The sequence below is a fragment of the Mastigoproctus giganteus genome, chromosome 10 (genome assembly GCF_048544385.1).
Source record: "Mastigoproctus giganteus isolate SK-2022 chromosome 10, ASM4854438v1, whole genome shotgun sequence".
In the NCBI taxonomy this organism is placed as follows: domain Eukaryota; kingdom Metazoa; phylum Arthropoda; class Arachnida; order Uropygi; family Thelyphonidae; genus Mastigoproctus; species Mastigoproctus giganteus.
In genome coordinates, this window is record NC_143584.1 from 6,893,281 (window position 1) to 6,919,570 (window position 26,290).

Genomic DNA, 26,290 nt, shown 5'->3' on the forward strand with positions numbered 1-26,290 from the left:
CTTACTTTCTCTGCTGCCTCCTTTAATATAACTGGATAGATCCCATCCACCCAGGTGCCTTCCTTATGTTTAACTTCAAAAATTTCTCCTCCACTTTGCTCTCAGTTATTACAAAATCACTTAGCTCCCTGTTAGTGTTTGATAAACTTCTGACACTCCCCTCATTGAATTTTGCATCTACATTCACACATGAGGAGTTATTCAACTACCTGAGTTTATCAACTACCTGAGCATGATCATCAATAGTCAACCCATCTATGTTAAGTGGTCCAATCTGATTCATCCCTTTCCTTCTAGAGTTTACATAAGTAAAGAACTCTTTGCTGTTTTTCTTTGCATCCTGTGCCAAAGATTTCTCATAATCTGCCTTCGCCTGCCTAACTTCCTTTGTGACTTGATCACTGACTAGTTTATACCTGCCATAGGGCTTCTGTGTCACCTGATACTTTATATGCATCCCATACATTTTTCTTCTCTGCCACGAGCCTCATTAATTCATCTGACATCCATTTAGGCATAAGCCTTGAACAGTATTTCTTAGTTGGAATGAAAAGTCTAGTAGCCTCCAAAATTAAGTCCCTGAAGGCTTCCCATTTAGAATTCAATGTTGGTAATATCATCAGTTGATTCCACTGTACAGAATTTAAAAACTGTCTGAGACCTCTGTAGTCACCTTTATGAAATCAAAAGCCCTTCCGTTTAGCCTTGATGGTTGTTACATCTTTAAGTAATTCCCACATCAGTACATTGTGATCACTGTCACTCAGTGGTTCTGTTATCTGCAAATTCTTAATGCATGAATAATCACTGCTGATAATCAGATCAAGAGTATTAAATACTCCCTCTGATTGCCTCTCGAACATGTTGCTGTAGAAAACAGTCATCCAATAAATCCACAAAAATCTTGCTAGTGTGTGAGTGACCAATCTACAAGTTCCAGTCAATATCTGGAAAGTTAAAATTCCCCATTATAAGCCATTCTGATTTACTGGCCCACTGGCGCCTCCGTAGCCAGGTGGGAAGGAGCAGCAGTGCGTAGCACACGCTTCTTGATTAGACCGGGGTTCGAGCCCGTCACCACCAAATACGGAGGATGCGGAAAGGTCATTCAGGGAATGACCACCGCATATCCCGGAGCAATATGGCCTTAGTTGCTAATGCTCCTAAAAACCAAAACAACAACAACTGGCCCACTCTATTTCTCTGTACAATTGCTCATTATATTCATCAGATTCATTAGGCCTATAGCACACACACCTACTCTCATTTTTCCTTTCCCAGTGCTTATTTCACACCAAACAGACTCAACACTGTATTGTCCACCAACATCAACTGGATGCACTTCCTTGGATTTTAAATGTTTCTTAACTAACAGCATAACCCCTCCTCCCTTCCTGTCCTGTCTATCCTTCCTGTACACATTGTACTTCCCCAAATTCCAATTCTGCACTGCTTATATCTGTGTAACACCACGTCTCTGATATCCCAACAATATCTGCCTTTGATGTTTTGACTAGCACTTCAAGCTCATCATATTTATTAACTATACTCCTAGCATTGGTGTACATGCAAGTATACATGCATCTATTCCTACTCTTGGTTACCCTAACACAGCCTATGTATTTACTTGTTCCACTATGACTCCGAACAGTCCTGGAAATCTCCATCACCTTGCTTTCCAGCTGCTGCTCATTCTAATCGAAGCAGTGCAAGAATCACTTTTGCCTCTGCCTGCGACCACTGTTAACCTTTTAGTCTGTGTATCCAACCAAGCTAGCTGTTTTCCAACCCACTTAACACTGCCTCGATAGCATCAGCAAATATTCTTGCACCCTTTCTATTTAAGTGTACCCCATCCCTGTAGAAGCAGTTTCTCCTGTCAATAAGTACAGACCAGGCTGAAAAAATTCTACCCCTTGAGCCTTGCACGATCTCTCCAGGGCTGAATTGATCAACAAGGCTCTCCCTCCTATCATTTCGGGGCAGAATTGCAGAAACTTTCACATTCAACCCTAACCCGCGACTTTTTTTCAACATCGATCTGTATTAGAAGTGATTGCCATTTAAGTATTAGAATGGTTGCATCAGAATTCAGTATAGCCAAGATGATGCCAAAAATTTTGAATGAAGATCAAAAAATGAGAAAACTCCAAGTCTGTGAAGATGTTTTGAAAAAAAAAAAAAAAAATGAAGATCCAAACTTGAAGATTACTGTAATTACTTGCAATGAAAGTTAGTTGTTCCAGTATGACCCACAAACTAAAATATAGTCAATACAATGGAAGACCAAAAAAAAGGAGAAATGTCAAAATCAAAAATGAAAAGGTTGCTTTTTGTTTTATTCAATATTAAAGGAATTATTATGGCTATCCGCCAAATCAGACTGTCAATCAAACATACTACACTGAAGTTCTGACAAGGCTGCAAGAAAAAATTTAAAGGGAGAGACTTGAATTGCAGAAGGATAATTGGATGCTCTATCAAGCAGTTCTCCAGCACATAATGTGCTCTCTGTTCACCGGTTTATGACAAAAAAAACATGCACCCTACCTCTTGTGACTTTTTTCCTCTTCCCTAAATTGTAAAGTGTACTTAAGGGGACCCATTTTCATTGAAGACATTCAAAAGAAAATGGCTGAGGTGTTAAAAGGGCTTACAGAAGATAACTTCCAGAAACGTTTTTGCAATTATTTTGAGGGGCGGGGGACTTATAAGGTACAACATATTTCATTATATTTATTTCATTGCAACAGTCTCATTTAATGGCCACGCCTTGTATTAGTATTAAAATGACAAAATCAAGCACGGCTCTAGTTTCATCTACTTCTAAATATCTCTCTTTATATCTATATAAGATAGAATACATGGTAACCTGCTCCAATGGTTGAAGGAAATTTTTTTTACATTCAGTCTATAATTATCTTTCATTAATTTGAATCTTTCCCCTTGTTTGCATCAACTTAAAAGGTTAAATTATTCCTCATCACATTTGCTCAACTCTTTTAAGGCCTTAAATACTCGCTGAGATCACAATATACAAATTATAGTTTCCATGCTTTATTGCAGAAATGGACTCCATACAAGCATATCTCTTCGATCCAAAACTAGTTTCCTCCTTTTGTACCCTTTCAAGTAAGTCAATATTTTTCCTGAAATGAGGCTTCTTGACCTGCAGAGATCAAATTTGGCCTGTACAGGTGAATAATGACAAAACACAACACCATGTTGCCTTGCAGCCTTATTACAGTGTTGTGAGACCTTCACATTGAATTGTGTTCATTCATTAGTTTTTTTTTTTTTTTTTTTATCTTCAGTTGTATTATCCCAGTTGACTAGTTTTAACTAGTCAACTGGGATAATATTTAACTAGTTTTTTAGGATAATATTTAACTAGTTTTTTAGGAAAACAAACAAATCTATCAAACTCAGTTCTCAGATTTGTCCAATCAGTGGAACATAATTGTGCAGGGTGGAAATTTCACCTCAGAGCCACAACTTTTCATCACACTTCAACCACATGTAGAAATTTGTTATAAAGTCAGCATTGTCTACCACTATTTGTGAAAAAGATAAGTGACTCACTGATAATTATTGATGGAAAACTCAAAAAGAAGTTTTTAGGATTTATGATTTGCACACAAAACATTAAGTTAGCCTAATGCATTCACTGAACACTAAACTTTTAGATTTCCATGTTTGTTTTTAAGGATATCAAAGATGTGGCATATGTGGCATTACTCCAACATAAAGGATGCAGAATTTGAATATGGGGAGTACAATATGTACAGAAAAGATATAGTGTATAATGTTACAAGTCTTGCGGCACTGGGGATTTAGGAAGGGAGAAGTTATGTTCTTAGTTAAGAAGCACTTAAAATCAAAGGCAGTGCACTCAGTTGACATGGATGGCTTGGGTGGCTGGTGAAATGTCGAGTCAGCTTTGTGTAACATAAGCACTGGGAAAACAAAAATGAGAGTAGAAGTGTGTGATGAACATATTGACCAACTATACATTCTGATTTACTACCCTAATCTAGTGGGCTAGTAAATCATAATGTCTTATAATGGGGATTTTAACTTTCCAGATATTGACTGGAACTTTTGGTTGGTCACTCGCACATTAGCAAGACTTTGCTGGATTTATTATGACTGTTTTCTACAGCAGCAGTATGTTAAAGAGGCAACAAGGGGGTGTAATACTCTTGATCTAATTATCAGCAGCGATTATTTGTGCATTAAGAATCTGCAGATAAAAGAACTACCACCAGGAGTAAAGGAAAAGGGGGTTTTGCTTTTGTAAAGGAGACTACGGTGGTCTCAGACAGTTTTTAAATTCTATACAGTGGGCCAACTGATGATGTTACCATCAGCATTGAAGAATTAATCAGAGCAGCTACTAGGCTTTTCATACCAACTAAGAAATACTCTTCAAGGTATAGACCTAAATGGATGTCAGATGAACTGATGAGACTTGTGGCAGAGAAGCAAAGTGCATGGGATGCATATAAATTATCAGGTGATACAAAAGCCTACAGTAGGTATAAACTAGTCTGCAATCAAGTCACAAAAGAGGTTAGATAAACTAAGAATAAGAGAAGTTCCACAAAGAAAAATAGCAAAGACACTAAAAGGAAGGGGATAATTCACAATGTTCCACTAAATGTGAATGGTTTAACTGTTGAAGCTCCTGCTCAGATTGCTGACAAACTGAATAGATCCATATGTGAATGTAATTTGCATATACATTCACATATGAGGAATTCTTTAGGAGGCCAAACCTAAAAAATACACCGATCTAATTATATTAGGAGAAGCAGCAAAGGAGGTGAATAAACCTTTACCCTTGGATTTGGAGAAGGTCCCTGTGGATTGGAAATGTAGGAATGTATCCCCAATTCACAAAGGAGGGATAAAGGGGTGACATGGGTAATTACAGACTATGGCGGGGAATGAGGTGAAAGAAGAACTATGGCGAGGAATGAGGCGAAAGAAGAACTATGGCGGGGAATGAGGTGAAAGAAAAACTATGGCGGGGAATGAGGTGAAAGAAAAACTATGGCGGGGAATGAGGTGAAAGAAAAACTATGGCGGGGAATGAGGTGAAAATATTCACCTCATTCCCCGCCATAGTTCTTCTTTTTTAATGTACCTTTCAACCTAAATTTAACCACCATCTACCAATAAATGTATTGCAGATTTATACAAGGTGAGTACCGTTGTTTTTTAAGCACTTGCTATTCATTTTTTAGCCAGATTTATCATGGTATTATAAGATTACTATAATTTCATTATCGTCAGACTGGTTAGATTAACTTCTGTGCCAGGAAAAATAATGAGTTGGTTAAAGAAGTAATGCAGGATTATCTAAAAAGGAGTGCAGTTATCACAGCATAGATTTGTTAGGGGGCAACCTTGTCTGACCAGTTTATTTGGATACTATGATGCAAAGGAAGTACAAAGGATGCAAAAAAAAAAAATAATTTTCATACCATATACTTAGATTTCAGAAAAAATTCTGATACTGTTGCACATAAAAGATTGCTATACAAATTGGAGTAGGGTGGTATTAAGGGAAAGTTACTGGATAAAGAGATGGTTGAGATAGTGTTATCAGTGGACACTGCTGTTCGTGGACTAGTGTTATCAATGGAGCCCTCCAGGTTTGTCTTGAGCCCATTGTTTTCTATATTTATTAATGATATTGATGAAGGCATAATGTCTAAGTTTGCAGATGATGCAAAGGTTGGCAGGGTAGTTAATGACAATAATCAAGGTATGCTAGTGAAGAAATGGTAATTGAAGTTTAACACTGACAAATGTTTGGGTTTTTTTTTTTTTTTTAGGAGCATTAGCAACTAAAGCCATATCGCTCCGGGGATATACAGTGGTCATTCCCTGACCTTTCCGCATCCTCTGAATTTGGTGGTCACAGGCTCGAACCCTGGCCTAATCAAGAAGCGTTTGCTACGCACTGCTGCTCCTGCCCACCTGGCTATGGAGGTGCTACTGACAAATGTAAGGTACTGCATATGGGTAGCAGTAATCCCAGATTAACGTACCGACTGTATGGTACTACACTCTCAGAGTAGTGGAAAGTGAAAAAGACCTGGGAATAATTGTGCAGTCAGATATGAAGTACTCTGAATAGTGCAGTCAGGATGCCAGGACAGCTCCTGGGGTTTGTTAATGGTATACAGCAATTGAGGAAGTATTATTCCTTATACAATGGAATAATCACTATTGTATAAGGATTGGTCTAACCATTGAATATACACTGGTGTTCAAAGAAAGTGCATCACCCCTTAAAATTGTAATTGTCGTCCGAACAACATAAGTATATGGTAATATTTTTTACAAATTGCACCAGATAAGATTGACACGCGTAGGCAATGAATAATATTGCATCAGCTGTTAATTTCAACTATATAAGCATGCTCTGCAAGAGTTGCAGTCATTCATTGACTGTGTGAGGATGGCGAGTTATGTGCAGTTAACGCCATGAAGAAAGAGTGCTATTGTTGCTTTATGTGAGGAAGGATGTTCTTCCCATCATATTGCTTATAGAATGTCTTGTAAGTCGACAGTAAGTAGATTTCTTTCCAAACTCAAGAATACTGGTTCTGCTGATAGGAAAAAAGGAACCGGACGCAAATGAGTCTCTATGCCAAAACAGGACTGCGTTTTGAAGAGTTCATGCCTTAAAAACCATAAAGGTTCTTTGTCTGAGCTGAAAAGAGAATGGGAAGAACATACAGGAGTGGTAGTAAGTGTAACAGTCAGAAGACACCTCTTCAAAAATGTACTTGTAGCCCATCATCCAAGAAGAAGCCCCTCCTCACACAAAAAATAAAAAAGGCCCAATTAATTTGGTGTAAGGAGCATGTCAAATGGACCCCCAAGCAGTGGAATTCAGTTATTTTCTCGGATGAGAAGAAATTCAACCTGCATGGCTCTGATGGAAGACAAATGATTCACTGTAGACATGGTGAAGAATACCATCCAGACTGTATGGTGTCTACAGTGAAATTCGCTACCAGCCAAATGATATGGGGATGCATTTCGTATTGCAGAGTAGGTCATCTTCAGTTTATAAAAGGTTCTGTAAATGCCAATGGATACCAGGCTATATTGGAAGGCAAATTGCTGCCAACCATTAGAGACCATTTCAACCTGCCAAGTAACTGCACCTTTCAGGATGACTCTGCTCCTTGTCGTCGGGCAAAAAGTGTAAGTAGGCACTTCTGTAGTTACTTTAGCTTCATTTCTGCTCAGAAATGAAGCTAAAGGTTTGACAGTAATGTGTTTACATTTGTGACAGGTGAAAAAATGGTTGGAAGAACGGTCCATTATAACTCTTAGCTGGTCAGGAAACAGCCCAGGCCTGAATCCTGTAGAGAACTGTTGGCATCATGTGGAATCTGTAGTTGCCAGAAAGAAACTAAACACCCTTCGTGAACTTCAGGAAGCCATAATTTGTGTTTGGAACCACGAACTATCAGTTGATTGTCTTCAGAAATTGATCTTGTCAATGCCTCGACGGTGTGCTGCTGTCATCAGGGCCAGAGGCGGTTCAATTAAAGAAACTAAACACCCTTCGTGAACTTCAGGAAGCCATAATTTGTGTTTGGAACCACGAACTATCAGTTGATTGTCTTCAGAAATTGATCTTGTCAATGCCTCGACGGTGTGCTGCTGTCATCAGGGCCAGAGGCGGTTCAATTAAATATTAGTTTGCACCTGGTGAACGTTTCATTTTGTTTTCCATTTACAATGATGAACTGAAAGAAATTGAGGGCTTCTGATAACATTAAAGCCATAATTGTTGTGTTTACCAAAACTGTTGTATAAAGGTTGCAGATGCTCATTTTGGAATATTTTGAGAGCACCTGTCAAATATTACTTAGCTTTTCCTTAACTATTAAAAAATATCTTTTGTTTATATTTCTATTTGTGATGCTAGTCATTAATGTAACATACCACTGTGAAAAAGAGTTAGAAATGTGAAATTCCTAGGTGATGCACTTTCTTTGAACACCAGTGTACAAATACTCAATGGTTAGGTCACATCTTCAGTACCTGCTTATGTCTGGAGGCTTCATTTTAGAAAGGATGTAGATCTGCTGAAATGGGTGCAGAGGAGGGCAAGAAGATTAGTGAAGCAAACGAAAGGGTGGTTTTACCATGAAAGAAGTAGTGGTGGAAAATGATGCATCAACCAAAAAAAAAAAAAAAAAAAAAACCATCCACATCCCACAACAATAGATGGACACCTGTTCCAACAATTAACTACCTGTTGGCTGAAGGCAAACTTCCACACATCTATCCTGCAACCACCCTTCCTCAACTTACATTTATGCCCCCTCATATGTGTAGTCTCAGCAAGAGGAAGAATGCCATTCACATTCAGCTTACTCAATCTATTCAAGACCATACAACTCAATCAAATCACTCCAAGCTGCAATTTTTAGAACCGAACCTTTCTAGTAAGAGCACCCTTTTGTTTTCTTCACCAACCTGGTTGCTCCTCTTGATCAAGGTGGTTCAAGTTTTGAATCGATTGAATAAGCTCAATGCTGATAGCATTCTATCTATTGCTCAGACTACATACAAGGGAGCACAAATTCAGATACTGAATTCGTGTCCCCTCATGTGTAGGGCAGATGTGCAGAAATATGCTTTCAGATAGCAGGTAGTCAACTGTTTGAACAAACTTCCATCTGTTGTGGAAGTGGATAGTTAATAAACTATTGGAAGAGATGAACATATGATGTGGGAATTTTTTTTTCTTTTGCTCATACTGTATTAGCTGTCTTTCTAGCATCATTTGCCACTACTAATGCTAACCTTCATTCATTTGTATTTGTAAAATAATATCTTAAAGGTTCAGTTGTTCACATGTGCAGACATGTCTTAGTTCACAAGTTCCTTTATATTTAGCCCTCCATTTGTTCTTAATGACTTAATTGCTGGAACAAACTTCCATCTGTCGTTGTGGAAGTTGACAGGTTAAATAAATTTAAGGAGGAACTGGACAGGCATTTGGAGGGAATGGTGTGATTTTTTTATTTTATTTTTTATTTATTTATTTATTTATTTATTTTTTTTTTTTTTGGCTGATGCTGCATAAGCTCATACAGTTGCTTTCTTGCATCACATGCCACTACTACTACTACTTGGTGCATTATGGCCTTAGTTGCCTATGTGCCATTAAACATCAAAAATAACCATTCAAACAACCATTTGCTCTTAACCAGGCAGCATGGAAGTGACATGTCAGGGATCTTGCAACAAAAAGTTTTTCATGTTAATTGGTGATTCCATATTAATTTCCTGAATTTTCTCTATCTTATTAAATATAGATCTAGTTTTACTCAACTTGTTTTTGAAGTAATTTTAATGTTTTTTATGGAGTAATAGCATGAATAAACCTGACTGGTGCCATGTGCCTATTTTTGTAACTTCTTTGTACTTAATAGGTGCCACTTGCATTTCATGTTTATATTTGATTGCATGGTGAATGATTGAAACTTATTAAAACCGGGAAATCGAAAGATTTCCCGGTTTTAATAAGGGTTTTCAAAAGGCTACATGACCATGAAGTCCTGCTTGTTTAAGACAAAGTTTTACAGTGGTTGTAGACACAGGAACTCCTGTGTTCCTATTGAACTCAGCTGGGATTTCAGGTATAGTAAGTTGTTGATTGCATTTAGAAATCAGTGTTATGGTTTTACCTTGTGCTTATGTGGTTACATGTGGTTGTCCTCATCGTGGTTTGACCTTTAAACTGCATCTCCTTGAATCGTTGAATGGTAGTCCGTACTTCTTCAAATGAAACACCTAGTTTTTTGTCAATATTTCTCATGGAATAACTTCTTTTTTCAGTACGCAGTTTCTTATTTGCTGTGTTTACTCCAGAATCACCAAACACAATGACAGGTGTTTGATTTTATAAGTTACAGCTCTTATTTCTCAATTTATATTATTGCAAAACACTCCAGAATCATCTACAACAGCATTTCCCAAACTGTGGTCTGCAAAATGTTCAAAAGGGGTATCACGTAATATGTGTTTTTATATACATATATATATTTGATAGTATATAACAGAGCTATGGTGCTCAATACATACTACGTTGATATCAATATTTGTAGAAGGATAAGAGAAATTTACCTTGATATGATATGCAGAACACCTCTGTATGATACTCTCCAGAAATTAAAATGAATAAAAGATTAATACAAAATGATTACAATAAAAAATCAATTGCTTTTTACATCTAATGGGCTCCAACAAAAATTAAAATTGCTAGGATAAAAGATTAATGCAAACTGATTACAGTAAAAAATCAATTGATTAATGCAAAATGATTACAGTAAAAAATCAATTGATTAATGCAAAATGATTACAGTAAAAAATCAATTGCTTTTTACATCTAATGGGCTCCAACAAAAATTAAAATTGCTAGGATAGCATATCAGAATAAAAGATTAATGCAAAATGATTACAGTAAAAAATCAATTGCTTTTTACATCTAATGGGCTCCAACAAAAATTAAAATTGCTAGGATAGCATATCAGAATAAAAGATTAATGCAAAATGATTACAGTAAAAAATCAATTGATTAATGCAAAATGATTACAGTAAAAAATCAATTGATTAATGCAAAATGATTACAGTAAAAAATCAATTGATTAATGCAAAATGATTACAGTAAAAAATCAATTGCTTTTTACATCTAATGGGCTCCAACAAAAATTAAAATTGCTAGGATAGCATATCAGAATAAAAGATTAATGCAAAATGATTACAGTAAAAAAATCAATTGATTTTTTTTACTGTAATCATTTTGCATTAATCTTTTATTCTGATATGCAATGTGTCTACAACCGCTGTAAGACTTCATCTTAAACAAGCAAGGCTTCATGGTCACGTAGCCTTCTGAAAATCCTTATTAAAACCGGGAAATCAAAAGAAATGGTTGACTTGGGCTAAGAGCCATCAACATTGGACAACTGTGAGACGATCAACTAAAGAAAAAATGGTGCCACACTGTTCACTGCCTACAGTCAAGCATGATAGTGGTTCCATGATCATCTTGGGTTGCTTCTGTTTTTCTGGAGTGGATTACATTGAAGGAATTTTAAGAAAAGAAGGCTATAAAAATATTCTTGAACATAATGAAATACCCTATGGATTTCAACTTTGTGGAATAAATTTTATATTACAAGACAATGACCAAAGCACAGCTCTAAGCTATGCAGGGACTTTCTAGCAACTAAACAACAGGAAGGGGTACTGGAAATTATGATGTGGCCACCCCGGGTGATACCTGACTTAAACCAATTGAACTTTTATGGCATCATCTAGACCAGTGGTTTTCAACCAGGGTGCCACAACAACGTTCCAGGGGTGCCACGTAATTTGTGTTTAAGTTGCTTAAACTTATTATTATTTTTTTTAAATTTATATGTTTATTTCATTATAAATGTGTACAGTATCTTTTTAATTTTGTGGTGATCTATAATTGATGTTTATCTAGTAGCTCTATATAAAGAATAAATAAAATTTATATACTGTATATATATAATTTATATGACGAAATGTAATTTTTATAATTATATTATTGTAATAACTATCATATATATATGTATGATAGTTATTATGTTTCAATAAAAAGAAATGAAACTGTAATATTATGTTTCAATAAAAAGAAATGAAAGTATACTAGTAGCGTGGAAAACCAGTAGAGCGAAGAATTTAACATGCAAAATTAAAGATGGAGTAATGTTGGAGAAACATTATTAAATAGTTTAGCAAATAGAGTCCAAATTAAAGGAAAATATGGCGGCCCCCAGATAAGCACCAGTTTCCGAAACAAGTGAAATATCACTATATGTAAATGTAACCAGCCAACAATACCGAAATTAATTTTAAATAGAGACAAAAGTATGCTCCATCTCGTGATGGGGCATAATGGTTAGTCTTTTCTATTCAATTCGATATTATGGTTTGTTCTACTTTTTTCTCTATTTTAAATTAATTTTGGTATTGTTGGTGGTTACATTTACATATAGTCATATTTCACATGTTTCGGAAACTGGTGCTTATCTGGGGGGGCACCGCCAAATTTTCCTTTAATTCGGATTCTATTTTCTAAATTATTTAATAATGTTTCTCCAACATTACTCTATCCTTAATTTTGCATGTTAAATTCTTTGATCTACTGGTTTGCCATGCTACTGGTATACTTTCATTTCTTTTTATTGAAACATAATATTACAGTGAAATACATGCAACATTTTGTGATTTTTGCTACCACTGATGTCTGCTCTACTATCCTTATTTTTTTTTTTTTTTTTTTCACTTAATTTTGCTCTTATTTCTGCAGTTAATTTTTGATTCATTTGGATTTAATTAGAATTATATATATATATATATATATATATATATATATATATACAGAGAGAGAATTGGATCTAACAGGCAGAAAATTGAGTAGGGGTGCCGCAAAATAAAATAAATGAGTTACGGGTGCCGTTATTAAAAGTTGAAAACCACTGATCTAGACCATCAATTCCATGAAGTCTGTCCATCTTCACTAAATTTATAATGTGAATTATCACTTGGAATAATGTTAGTGAAGACAGTATTATAAAATAATACTGGGCAGAATTAATAAAATTTTCTGCATATTTCTGTCTACACATAATATTTATATATTAAAATTTTATATTACAACAAGACAATGATACAAAGCACAGCTCTAAGCTATGCAGGGACTTTCTAGAAACTAAACAATAGGAGGGGGGGGGGTACTGCAAATTATGATGTGGCCACCCCAGGTGATACCTGACAAACCAATAGAACTTTTATGGGATCATCTAGGTTAAATAAACAGAAGCATCTAATACTTCATGCTTATATTTTATATTCATTAGGTTTTTTCTTATTTTGACAGAATTGATATGTTTTGTTTCATTTAAAATAAGGTGTAAAACACAAGATTGTTAGATTTAAAAAAATTTAACTGAAACAAAAGTTATAATAATTAATGCAATTCATTCACAAAAGGTTCAACATTGGTATACTGTAAGTAGAATTTTTAAAAAATCAAAAAGTTTTTCCAAAAATAAAAATCAAATTTGGTAACATGTCAGGTCCCACACACTTTTTTTGTCATTATTGGGAATGCACCTGCTGCTAGATTAAATATGTTCTCTAAAGAAAATTATGTAGTCCAGAGGATTGTGGTGGTTAAAGTGCAAACCTAGTTCATTATCTATTGTGGAAAAGGTTGGAGTAGGAAAATGCAGGATGCCGAAGATTGACTGGTACCACCTAAACACAATAAATGTAAATGTAACATAGAAAAAGTTGAACTAATAAAGATGCATAACAATATAATACTTCTCAGTATGCTGTATATTACTTTTTTCTTGATGTAGAATACTCTTGTAAATACTGTGGCTCCCTCCCTTTAGTGAATGCTATTATAATATGACCACCTGAAATCTGGAAAATCCCAAGATACAGCAAGGATAAGGTAACAAAATTGTCAAATTTGGGTAGGTTCATTTGTGCATAGATCTGCATATATTGTTTGTTGTTTGTTTGTTATTTGGTTTTTAGGAGCATTAGCAACTAAGGCCATATTGCTCCGGGGATATGCAGTGGTCAATTCCCTACCTTTCTGCATCCTCCGTATTTGGTGGTCACGGGCTCGAACCCCGGTCTAATCAAGAAGCGTGTGCTACGCACTGCCACTCCTGCCCACCTGGCTACGGAGGTGCCAGGTCTGCATATAAATCCTAAACAAAAATTAATTTACATGATATGTAATATAATATTTGAAATACACTTACCTGTCCTCTTTTTCTGCTCTCTTTGCTTCATTTATAAAGTTATGCATTGGATCCTCATGAATCTGTGATTTGGAGAAGATGCAGAAAAGCAATGCTACTTTTAATCATTATATCACTACAGACATTTACAACCTATTTTATTTATACACATATCAAAATTGGTTTAACATTGATATTAACAAATATCTGGAATATAGCTTGCTTTTTTATTTTTTTAAACCTTAACAGCAAAATTTCTCCCTGAAGTTAAAATATGGTTCCAAAGTGGTGCAGAGCTATAGATACTGTCATTTATGATTTTCTCTATCTAATGATAATAAACCAATACACATATATAAAAAAAATAATAATAGATATCCACTTATTTAATGTGAATCTTGATCTTCTGAGACTGAGAATACATTGAGATACTGAATCAATAAATGGTAGATAAGGAAAGAACCTATCAACAGAAAATGTTCAATTTGGGAGAGGAATTAATGAAAACTTCTACTTATTACTCCAGGGAATATGTCAACCTTATCCCAAATAGAAAGGGCCTACCAAGAATTTGAGAATTTGGACACTGCATGTAATGATTTTATCTAAAGTATTTTAAGTGGAACCTAATTTAAATCTTTTATCATTGTGATGTAAGAATTTGGTGGTGGCATTTTTATGGCTATTTTTTTAGGTTTGCCATGTTAATAGACAGTGTTCCACAGAGAGGAAGCTCATAATGTGAGAGGGTGCAGCAGCTGGCCAGATTTCAGCTAGATGAACTTGGTTTGACGTGTAAAGAAACTGTCTAAAGAAGATGTAAAGAAAGAAAAAGAAATTATTATTATATAGGACAGAACTGATTAAATAAGCTCAGAAAAACCTTTCTCTTTAATCTTACCTCTCTCATTTAACAAAATGAGTGGGATAAAATCAAAAGAAGAGGTTCCTTGGAGAAGGAAATATGGGCACAGTTATCAGGATTGGTAAGAAGGCAAAAAGATTTAAAATAATTAATAAACAGCAATAGCATCATTAATATGTGAATTTTTTTGCTATGCCTCCTCAGAAAAACAATAAAATCTATGCTATTTCCATCTCAACTTAGGTAGAAACAGCCCAGATTTTAATATTATTACCGTAAGCAATGTTGAGGGGGGATACTTGCATAATCAGAAGTGGTGGAATAAAGGCAAAAGAGACAGGAGCAGAAAGGGTGAAATGTTGCAGAATTCTGGTAGATACGTTTTTGTTTAAAAAAAAGAAAGTAATCACTTGACTGTAAAAGAAGGGTTCTATGGAGAAATCCTTCCTCAATAGAAATTAACAAATTAGCGTATTAGAATTAGTAGAGGCACATGATACAAGAAAGCAAGCTTATACAGCATCAGCCAAAAAAAAAACCCTTCCCATTTTACTGATCCATTCATTACAAATGTTTGTCTAGTTCTGCCTTATTTTAAGCTATCAACTTCCATAACAGATGGAAATTTGTTCCAGTAATCAACTACCTGCTGGCTAAAGGCAAACTTCTGCATATCTATTCTACAACTGTCTTTCCTCATTTTGAATTTATGTCCCCTCAGATTTGTAATCTGAACAAGAGGAAGAATCCCATCAGCATTAAGCCTGCTCAATCCATTCAAGGCCTTATACACCTCAATCAGATCGCATTGCAGGTGCCTAGTCTCCAGAAGCTGCAATTTGCAGAACTTAAGCCTTTCTTCATAAGAGCATCCCTTTGTTCCCTTCGCCAGTCTTGTTGCCCTTGTATTAATTATCTTGTATTTCATGAAATTTTTCAATAGGTAAAAAAGCACTGATGTGGATGAACAGCATCAAATGCAGAGGATAAATTAAGGTAAACTAGGTCAATCTAACCCTTACAGTTAATGCCTCATAAGCAAGAAAGGTAGTTTCTAGAATAATAAGTGAAGAAAAACATTTAGTGAATGGAGAAGATAGACTTTTTTAAATTAAAAGAGGCAGAATGGCTTGGCTCGTTGAAACAACTTTAGCAGCGAGAAGGATATGGCGATAGGCTGGCAATCTTTTAATAGCTTAGGGTTAAGGACTTTTGGAATCGAAAAGATAGAGTAATAATGCTAGGATGGAGAAACAATGCTTTTCAGTTAAACAGAAACTAATAATTCTAAAATGCAAGCACTATCAAGTTTTATAATAAAGTTGAGAATATTATATATTCTTTGAGAATATTTATGTATAATTTTATAATAAAGTTGAGAAAATTATGTGACATTACAATAAGTTGGCCAAGTGACATTACAGAAGTTGAAGGTTATTAATGCCCTATTGAGATCAGAAGCCTTAAAAGAGAATTCAGATATGACTTCCGCAGAAAGGAGATTAGAGGGAAAAAGAGGCAGATTAGGAAGAGAGGAGTCATAAAACCTGACTACATAATGAAGTCATGCAAAGGTAATGTTCCTAAATAATAGATCAATAGTCTTCTCCATTCTTTAAGAGTAACATATCAAACTAGTATAAACTGTAGGGTTATAAATACAATAAAAGATTAGACATAAAAAGTCAAGCAAAAAATAAAAGGGCACAATACAAGGCTACCAACATGGTAATTATTGGTGCCTCTATGAATGCTACCATCTACATATTCATTTTTTTTTTTTTTTTTAGTATTTTAAAATTTAAAGGGTCATTTTATAACCAAGAATATCCCTAGAAACTAGTTCAAGAACCCACATAACAAAGATTACAGCAACCAATAATGCTGAAAAGGTTTCATATAAACAAAATGAAAAATAAAAGTTAAAATTTAAAAAAAAATTAGAAATAAATAAGCAGAAGCCTACACATATCCAGGGAAGCACAGCAGCATGGTCTCCTAGTTAAAGTACAGCACAGTTGCAGGAAAGAAGCTAGGAAACGCCTACTCCACTTAACTCAACAGACAAAAGCAGACACCCACTAAAGAAGAAAAGGGGAAAAACCTAAGATTTGGGGTTTTTTTTAAACAAGAGATTGTGTTATTATGTTAATTTCTTTTTTTTTTTTTTTTTCTACTCATAAGGAGATGGAAGTTAACATCTCTTCAGAATTACTGGTTGCAATTTGCAACTGTCCTTTCAACACGGTATTATTGTGTTTCATTTTCACAAATCATTAGAAAAACAATGAAATGAGCATTATTTTCTCAAATCTGATTAACTTCACATTTAAAATCAAGAATTTGCTTAGTGACCTTGTAATTTTGAGAAGCCTTACATTCAGAACACTCAATACACTTAACTAAATGCTTATTTACAGATGATGTTTCTGTTATCAAGTCATAGAAAGAATAAAAATGATGATGGGAAACTTTCATCTCTGAAAACGATCATTAGACAGTCTGAAGACTTAATGAGGATTACCTAATAACTAACATTGCCTCTAATAACCAACATTGGTCTAAAACAGGGGTCCCCAAACTGTGGCCTGCGGGCCGGATCTGGCCCATGGATATTTCAATTAGATTGTAAAAATGAATGTTTATATTAGATCACAATAAAATTTATGAAAAACACATTTTACAGATTATTTTAACATTTGTCAGTTGATTAATAGTGTTGACACCTCAGACATCAGCTTAGTCTTGTTAGTTCTGTTATTTCCACTCAAAGCTATTCTTTGAAACATCATTAAAATAATCCATTAACCTTGACCCTGTCATTAAATAGCAATAGGTGTTAGAGACAGTAATTAGGGATTTCCTAATCCCTTGCCAGCCTGCACACCAGCCCTGATGTTCAGAGTATGGGGAGCAAAGATCACCTTAGGCTTCCACTACACAAGAATCCCGGATCCAGGATAAAACCTTGCACCAGCAGCATGGTCTGATGATTGGTATCAGTAAGATCCTGAACCAGCCTGCACATGAACCCTAATGTTCAGAGTATGGGGGCAAAGGTCAGCCCTGGCTTCTACTATACAAGAACCCAAGATCCAGGATAAAAACATGACACTATCCTAATCCCTCTGCTATAAATCTATAAATTAAATGCTGGCAGCCTGTATGCACATAAAGTTTCTAGTAGCATCACAGCAAGAGGAGGCTGTCAGCAGGTATAAATTTAATCTCTTTGTATTACCTTAGATTTCCTGTTTTCTATTATAACAGCAATTCAAAACTTAATACTTTAGAATTGTAATATTGGTAATAGCAATTGTATTATTGGTAATTCTAACTATAATATTAGCATTAGTTGAGGCATATGATGAAATTTATTTAAGTTATCAACTTCCACAACAACAACAGATGGAAATCTGTTCCAGCAAATCAACTATCTGCTGGCTAAAGGCAAACTTCTGCACATCTATTCTACAACTATCTTTCCTCAATTTTAATCTATGCCCCCTCAGGTTCTTAGTCTGAGCAAGCGGAAGTATCCCATCAGCATCGAGCGTGCCCAAACCATTCAAAGCCTTATATCAATCAGATATAAGGCTTTGAATGGTTTCACCTCGCAGGTGCCTAAGTCTCCAGATGCTGCAACTTGCAGAACTTAAGCCTCTCTTGTTAAGAGCCCCCCTTTGTTCATCTCACCAATCATGTTGCCCTTCTCTGTACTCTTTCCTAGCAACTCTATATCTTTCCTAAAATGAGGCCTCCAGACCTGTATGCAGTACTGAAGGTATGGCCTGAGCGTTGCCTTATACAAAAGGATAATCACCTCCTTGTCTCTGCTAGCAAAATTTCTATATATCACTGACAAAACTCGATGACCTGCTCTGGCAGCCCGTTTGCACTACTCAGAGAACTTTATATCTGATTACACAATTACCCCCAGGTCTTTTTCATTCTCCACCTCCCTGAGTGTAGACCACACAGTTGGTACGTTTCTCTTGGGTTACTGCTACCCATATGCAGTACTTTGCACTTGTCAATGTTAAACTTTAGTTGCCACTTCTCACAGCCCATCTGCCTAACTTTTATAGATCCTGTTGCAGTAGCATACTGTCTTTACTGTCATTAACAACCTTGCCAACCTTTGTATCATCTGCAAACTTGAGCATTAAGCCTAATATAGGTTGATATACCTTTATCGATATCACTGATAAATACACAAAACAATAATGGACCCAGAACCCTGGGAGACTCCACTAATAACATTAGTCCACATAGAGCAGTGTCCAGTTATTACCACTCTCTGCCATCTCCCACCCCTTTACCCATTGCAGCAACTTGCCCTTAATGCCATACTGCTCCAATATGTACAGCAGTTTTCCATGTGCAACAGTATCAAAAGCTTTCCTGATATCCAAGTATATGATATCGAAATAATTTTTTGCATCCAGTTCCTTTGTGACCACATCGTAGTATCCAATCAAATTGGTTAGATAAGACTTTCCCTTAACAAACCCATGCTGTGTCTGAACTATTACTGCAGTCTTGTCTAGGTGATCCAGTATCGCCTCTTTAACCAGTGACTCCATTATTTTTCCTGGAACAGAAGTTAAACTAACATGTCTATAATTATCTGTCACCCGTTGAACCCCCATTGTGAATTGGGGATACATTTGCACATCCCCAGTCCATGGAGGCCTCCCCCCTAATCTAAGAATGCTCTCATATGGCTAAAGGTACTAACTTCCCTCACTGCTTCCTTTAATATAACTGGATAGATTCCATCCATCCCAGGTGCCTTTTTATGTTTAACTTCAACAATTTCTCCTCCACTTTGCTCTCTGTTATTACAAAATCATTTAACTCCCTGTTAGAGTTTAGTAAACTTCTGCCCTCCTCTTCCTTACAAAATTTCTCATGTGTGAATGTAGATACAAAATACTCATTCAGTTTGTCAGCTAAATATCCTAAAATATTCAAATTTGTAGCCCTTTCTGTTCTCCCCACAGCATGGTCTAATGATGGGTTTCGGTAAGATACCCAAAACGTCACATTAAACTATAAAATTTTAAGATACGTCAGTGCTTGCTTACTTCAACATTCATGAGTATATTTTTTATTCCAGAAAGAAAGGTTGACACTGAGTGTTACGTTTTTAATGAGCGGTGGCCAATTAATTACTTTTTTGCACTGCTCGATGATACTTGCACATCTTATTTGCAACGAAGCCTTGTCGGTGTTCAAGGAATATAATGTGAAATGTCACTACACCACAAAACATGCCTCAAATTACGATAAATTTCAAGGAGCTTTGCAGCAGAAAAAACTCCAAGAATTAACCCAAACTTTTAAAAGTCAACAACAGAAGATTAGAACTTCTACTCATCAAAATTTATCTGCAGTTAGAGCTAGTTTTTGAGCCTCCCAAACCATTGCCAAAGAAGGAAGGGCCTTTATGGATGGAGAATTTTTAAAGCAAATTTGTTTGACAATTGCAGAAGTATGTCCTGAGAAAGTAAAGAATTTTGCATCTAAGTTTATCTTCATCAACTGTTAACGAGAAGAACTGAAGATTTAGGAGCCAATGTCAAACATCAACTCGTATAAACAGTTCGTGAATTCACACAAATTTTACAATAGCAATTGATGAGAGTGAAGATGCAAGCCATACAGTTGAATTACTAATTTATATCCGAGGTGTAAATCAAAATTTTAAGAGTAGTTGCATTAAGAGTAGTTGCATTAAAAAACTTGAAAAATACAATAGGTGAAAATATATTTTTGAGTGTGTCAGAAGCTGTTGTTGTTGTTGTTATTTGGTTTTTAGGAGCATTAGCAACTAAGGCCATATTACTCCAGGAATATGTGGTGGTCATTTCTGCATCCTCCGTATTTGGTGGTGACGGGCTCGAACCCCGGTCTAATCAAGAAGTGCGTGCTACACACTGCCGCTCCTTCCCACCTGGCTACGGAGGCGCCTTGTGTCAGAAGCAATCGACAGCTTCAAATTGAATTGGGATTTGCTATCAGCAGTTACGACAGATGGCACTAAAAATATGGTCAGTATTAAAATTGGGTTCGTGGGTCAGCTTTATAAATATCTTGAGAGTAAAAATATTAAAAAACCAATACAATTTCATTGTATAATTCACACCAGCAGTCTTTGTGCGGAAAATTTTTGGGCATAGATTCAGTCACGTCAACTGTAATATCAACAGTAAATTTTATTTGCAAGATCATCGGCAATTCAAAGATTTTCTGAAATTACTGAGGCTGAATATGGTGATTTATTGTACGACACTGAAGTATGATGGTTGAGTCGCGGTAACGTGTTGAAGCGATCTTTTGAACTTAGGACCAAAATAGATCTATTTATGAATGAAAAATTGAAACCTGTTCTGGAACTGTCAAATCTGAAATGGTTGTGGAATCTTGCCTTTTTAACAGATATGTGTGAACACCTGAATTTTCTTAGTATAAAACTACAAGGACAAAACAAACTTGTCAATGAATTGTATTATAATGTCAATGCATTTGAAACAAAACTGGAGTTATTTAAAAGTCAACTACTTTGGAATAATTTTTCACATTTTCCATGTTGCAATAATTGTCTAAAAATATGCCTAGTTGTAATTTTTCACTGAAAATTTTGTTCAAAACATTAGTGTTTGTTGCAGGAAAATTTTGCAGATAGATTTTCTCATTTTAAAAATAATTCAAAGGTGTTTGAACTTTTTCAAAATCCATACCCGTCAATGATGTTGATGAGAATTTACAATTAGTTTGTAGATCTTCAATCTAATGATACACTGAAGACAATATTTAAAAATGAAAATCTAATTCAATTTTATTCAATATTATCTGGGTCATTATCCAAAAATTAAAAATTTTGCAAGAAAGGTTACATCATTTTCGGATGTACATATATATGGGGCGCCTTCGTAGCCAGGTGGGCAGGAGCAGCAGTGCGTAGCACACGCTTCTTGATTAGACCGAGGTTCGAGCCCGTGACCACCAAATACGGAGGATGCGGAAAGGTCAGGGAATGACCACCGCATATCCCTGGAGCAATATGGCCTTAGTTGCTAATGCTCCTAAAAAAAAACAAAAAAACATGTATATGTGAACAGACCTTTTCAAAAATGAAATACAGCCACTCCCCGATTAACGTAAGGGTTGCATTCCGCAGAACCCTGTGTAAGTCGAATTTTACGTAAGTCAGAATTTCCCTAAACAAGCATTTAGGGAAATTCCACACTTGTAACTATGCACGATGAATTTGATAGAAGCAAAAAAGAAATGTTCAACGAGCATGTAAATAGATTTATTCAATTTTTTACCTCATGCGCAGGAAAAATTATAAAAGTGTACAAAATTGCAAAAATTACAAGATTATAAAATTACAAAAAGAGAGAGAGGAGACAGGCATAACGTCAGCAAGTTTTACCTTTCGAGCATCGTTGCCAGAATTAACTCTCCAGCTGATTAGCACGCCACTATGGAAGTTGAGGGCTGTGCAGATTTATAAGGGGTTTTTTCCTAACACATCACAAAATTTCTCTGTGGCTGCAGAATCGGCACTGGTGACTTCACTGGTGTGAAGTTTAATGTTTTGGAAACCAGTGTGATGCTTGAACCTATTAAACTATCCATTGCTTGCCACGAACTTGGCTTGGGGTTTGCTGTACTTATCGTTATCTTCATAAATACTTCTTGCTTGAATGGCCATTAGATTCTGAATCCGATTTTCCATCCATATTATTAATAGCTTTTCCATCTTCAATATAGCACTTGAATGCCATTTTGTGATCACTGTTGGGGCAGACTGGCCCCGGTGTGAAATACGTTGATCCTTTAACAGGTTCTTTTATATGCGCACTGTCCCTTAAAATATAATTCACTGTTGAAGCAGTGAGATCTAATTCTGTACAATAGATGACAAACTTTGTCCTGCTTCGTACTTCTTAATTAATCATCTTCATTTCTAAATCAATTTTGTTTCATTTCATTTCCTAGCACTGCCAGCATTTGCACTTTCCCTTCATCATTGTAATACATAAATAGGAATGAACAGAAGTTTCTGAAAATTTGTTTTTATATGATTGAAGATTTCAGTGAAAGGGAAACACATTTCACCATAATAATGTAAAAACCCACACAATTTCAGTTATCGGGATTATTGCAAATGCAATAAGATCGAGTTTACTACCCGTTTATAATTAGATGCACTAACAGAAAAGCCCAATAAACCGGAAAGTGCAAATTATTTTTATTGTTTTATAGTAGTGACCGCTAGAAATGTTTTATAAAAATATCACAAAAGCATTCAAAATTCATTCTTATAATGGAACATATGATAACGATGAAAGTGTAGTGCAATTTCCATTATAAAAATGACCTTTAAGAGAGATAAATAGCTTAGTTATATAGCAAAAATTTCAACTTCTGAGGTCTTGGAGCGAATTACCAAAAAAAAAAAAAAAACAATGTGTTATTGGGTTCACATTACGATATTTTAACGATACCTCCATTTATTCCTATGGGATGCAAAATACATTTCCACGATTTTTTTAAGTTTGTACCGGCCAGCAAAAACTTATGTAAAGTTGAATTTCCATAAGTCGAGTATTACATAAGTCGGGGAGTGGCTGTATGTAAAATTGAAAATACGATCACATCTAACTGACCTGCATTTACATGACTTTTTAAGAATTGGAACTAGCACTTTAAAACCCGATATTACAAAATTTAGTTGTACTCTACAACCACATTCATTGCATTAATTATAATTTTGTTGTGTTTACTAACTGTATTTTTGTGATTAGTACAATAAATAAGTAATAATTAATTTTGTTGTATTACTAACTGTATTTTTGTGATTAGTACAAAAAATAAGTAATAATTAAAATTTGATATAAACAAACTGGTATATTTTATATTACATATCCATCGATTTATTTTTGAATCTGTAGATATAGGTAGGTATAAAATTTGTTTCTCTGCATAACTTTGTTATGCAGAGAATGTAGTTTTCAGTAATTAGTAATTTTCTCCGGCCCACCAAATATTCCAAAAATTCATATGAGGCCCACTTCTCTAAAAGTTTGGGGACCCTTAGTCTAAAACATTAAACCTTGACAAAATAAATTTATTAAATGCATCTCCTTGTTTCTTAAATCTTAAAGAGGAAGTTCAGTTTTCTTCTGTTTCCATTTTAGTCCCTTATCACACCTTTTTATATTTTTTTCCCAACTACTATTAGAATGTAATGTTTTTTTCAAAGCTTATTCCATTAAAAATTAACATAACATTCTAATGAATTAAATAAAGCTGGCTGATTTCACCAGTCCACTTTTTTTTGTATCTCTACCTACAGAAATAACAACCATCTCCAAAAATTTTAATTGATTTTTATTATCTAACTTTTCTTCTTGTTAGATATTTCTGAAATGAAATATTAACCAGATAAAAACAGAGCAAAATTTATTTTATACTTACATATCTGAATTTCTCAATTGCTGCATTGCCAGAAACAAACAGGGGGCATTCTCGGTCTCCAGTTCGATGTCCATATGCTTTACACCTCCAGCCTATAAAACCCATTTCAAAATATGGTAAAATCACACTTCCTTGCTTAATAATTTCACAACAGCTTTCATAATTTGTATTAATTATACATGAAAGATTATTTACCAAAACACACTAATTCACATCACACATTAGATTTATCTATGGAATTCAAATGCAACAAGATTCTTAAACCAAAACTGCAAATATTATCAACATAATTTTATTGATGAAGGTATATCAGGTTTAATGTTTAAGTTTGCAGATGATACAAAATTTGGCAGAGTTGTTAATGACAGTAAAGACAGTATGCTACCCCAACTGGATCTAGATAAGTTGGAAAAATGGGCTGAGAAGTGGCAACTGAAGTTTAACATTGACAAATGCAAAGTACTACATATGGGTAGCAATAACTGAAGAGAAACGTACTGTGTGGTACTACACTCAGGAAGTGGAAAGTGAAAAAGATCTTGGGGGTAATTGTACAGTCAAATATGAAGTTCGCTGAGCAGTGCAGACCAGCTGCCAGGGCTTCATGGAGTCTTGTCAATGATATATAGGAATTTTGCTAGCAGGGACAGGGAGGTGATTATCCCGTTATACAAGGCAATGGTCAGGCCACACCTAGAGTACTGTGTACAGGTCTGGAGGCCTCATTTTAGGAAGGATGTAGAGTTGCTAGAACGAGTACAAAGAAGGGCAACAAGATTGGTGAGGGGAACAAAGGGGTGATCTTACCAAGAAAGGCTTAAGTTCTGCAAATTGCAGCACCTGGAGAGTAGACCTGTGAGGTGATCTGATTGAGGTGTATAAGGCCTTGAATGGGTTGAGCAAGCTGAATGCTGATGGGATTCTTCCTCTTGTTCAGACTAAGAACCTGAGGGGGCAAAGTTTCAAATTGAGGAAAGATAGTTGTAGAATAGATGCATGCTGGCTAAAGGCAAATGAAAATTTGCCTTTAGCCTGAGGGTAGGTGATTGATGGAACAGGCTTCCATCTTTTGTTGTGGAAGCTAATAGTCTAAATAAATTTAAGTCTGAGCTGGACAGGTTCCAAATGCCTGTCCAGCTCAGACTTAAATTTATTTAGGAGGAGGTTTTTTGGGAGGGGGTTTTTTGGCTGATGCTGCATAAGCTCACTTTCTTGCATTGTATGCCTCTACTAATGCTAATAATAATAATAATAAAAGTTAAAAACATCAAACTATATTGTAACACATATACAGGTTTAACACAATTTGAAGAAGAATATTGTATAGCACATTATGTTATAGTATATTTGTTTATATCAAAATGGCTTACTGTGTCATAAACTGGTGTTAATATGTAATCATCAGATAATGGGTCAGCTATATTTTTATTTAATCCATGTAAGCTTCACCCATTCATGTAATAAAATGTTATTACATGAATGGTAAATATAATTTACCATTCATCTAAATATTAATGAAGTAAATATTATTTACTTCATTATCTTTACTTTTGCTTCTCTTGTGTCCTAAACATGTACACAATATTGGTTTCCAACAGAGTGAGAAGTCACCTTCCACCCTTCAACATTTCATTCCCTTCTTGCTAAAAGACAACTTTGATTTTTGCTTTTAATCCCTATAGTGTGATTCTATTACAATAATCGGAATCAATATTCAGATAAATTATTTTGAAACCTTGAAGCTTACATTTCATCACTTTAACTTCTTTTCCAAGAGGCATCCAGAGTCCCTTAGTTGGCGCTTTAGCAAGAAATTCTCTTGCACTCTGATTCTCCGGAAGGTTTGGAATGCAATCTTCAGGCCTTTCTCTTTCTTCTTGCACTAGCCCAGGAGGAGCTTGACCATAACTAAATATAAATGAACTAATTAACTAAATCTACATATTTATATCAAAATTTGATTAACAAGTTTCTAAAAGCTGAGTTAATAATTAAACAATTTAACAACCTTTTTTTTTTTTTTTATCTCAATATTTTAGCTATAATTGACATTTTAAATTAAGAAATTTCACATATGTAACAAAAAATT

At 35.2% G+C, this 26,290-nt stretch overlaps 1 protein-coding gene across 1 annotated transcript in view; it reads right to left on the reverse strand.

Annotated features, from left to right (window-relative positions):
• Nucleotides 1-26,290, reverse strand: part of LOC150078659 (retinitis pigmentosa 9 protein homolog) — a 36,911-nt gene that overhangs the window by 2,851 nt on the left and 7,770 nt on the right. Inside the window, exons 2-4 of the mRNA XM_090382780.1 lie at nucleotides 25,949-26,109; nucleotides 24,202-24,293; nucleotides 13,863-13,924 (exon numbers count right to left, since the gene is read on the reverse strand). Coding sequence (XP_090238906.1) covers nucleotides 13,863-13,924; nucleotides 24,202-24,293; nucleotides 25,949-26,109 — 315 coding nt within the window. The remainder of the gene's footprint in view (nucleotides 1-13,862; nucleotides 13,925-24,201; nucleotides 24,294-25,948; nucleotides 26,110-26,290) is intronic.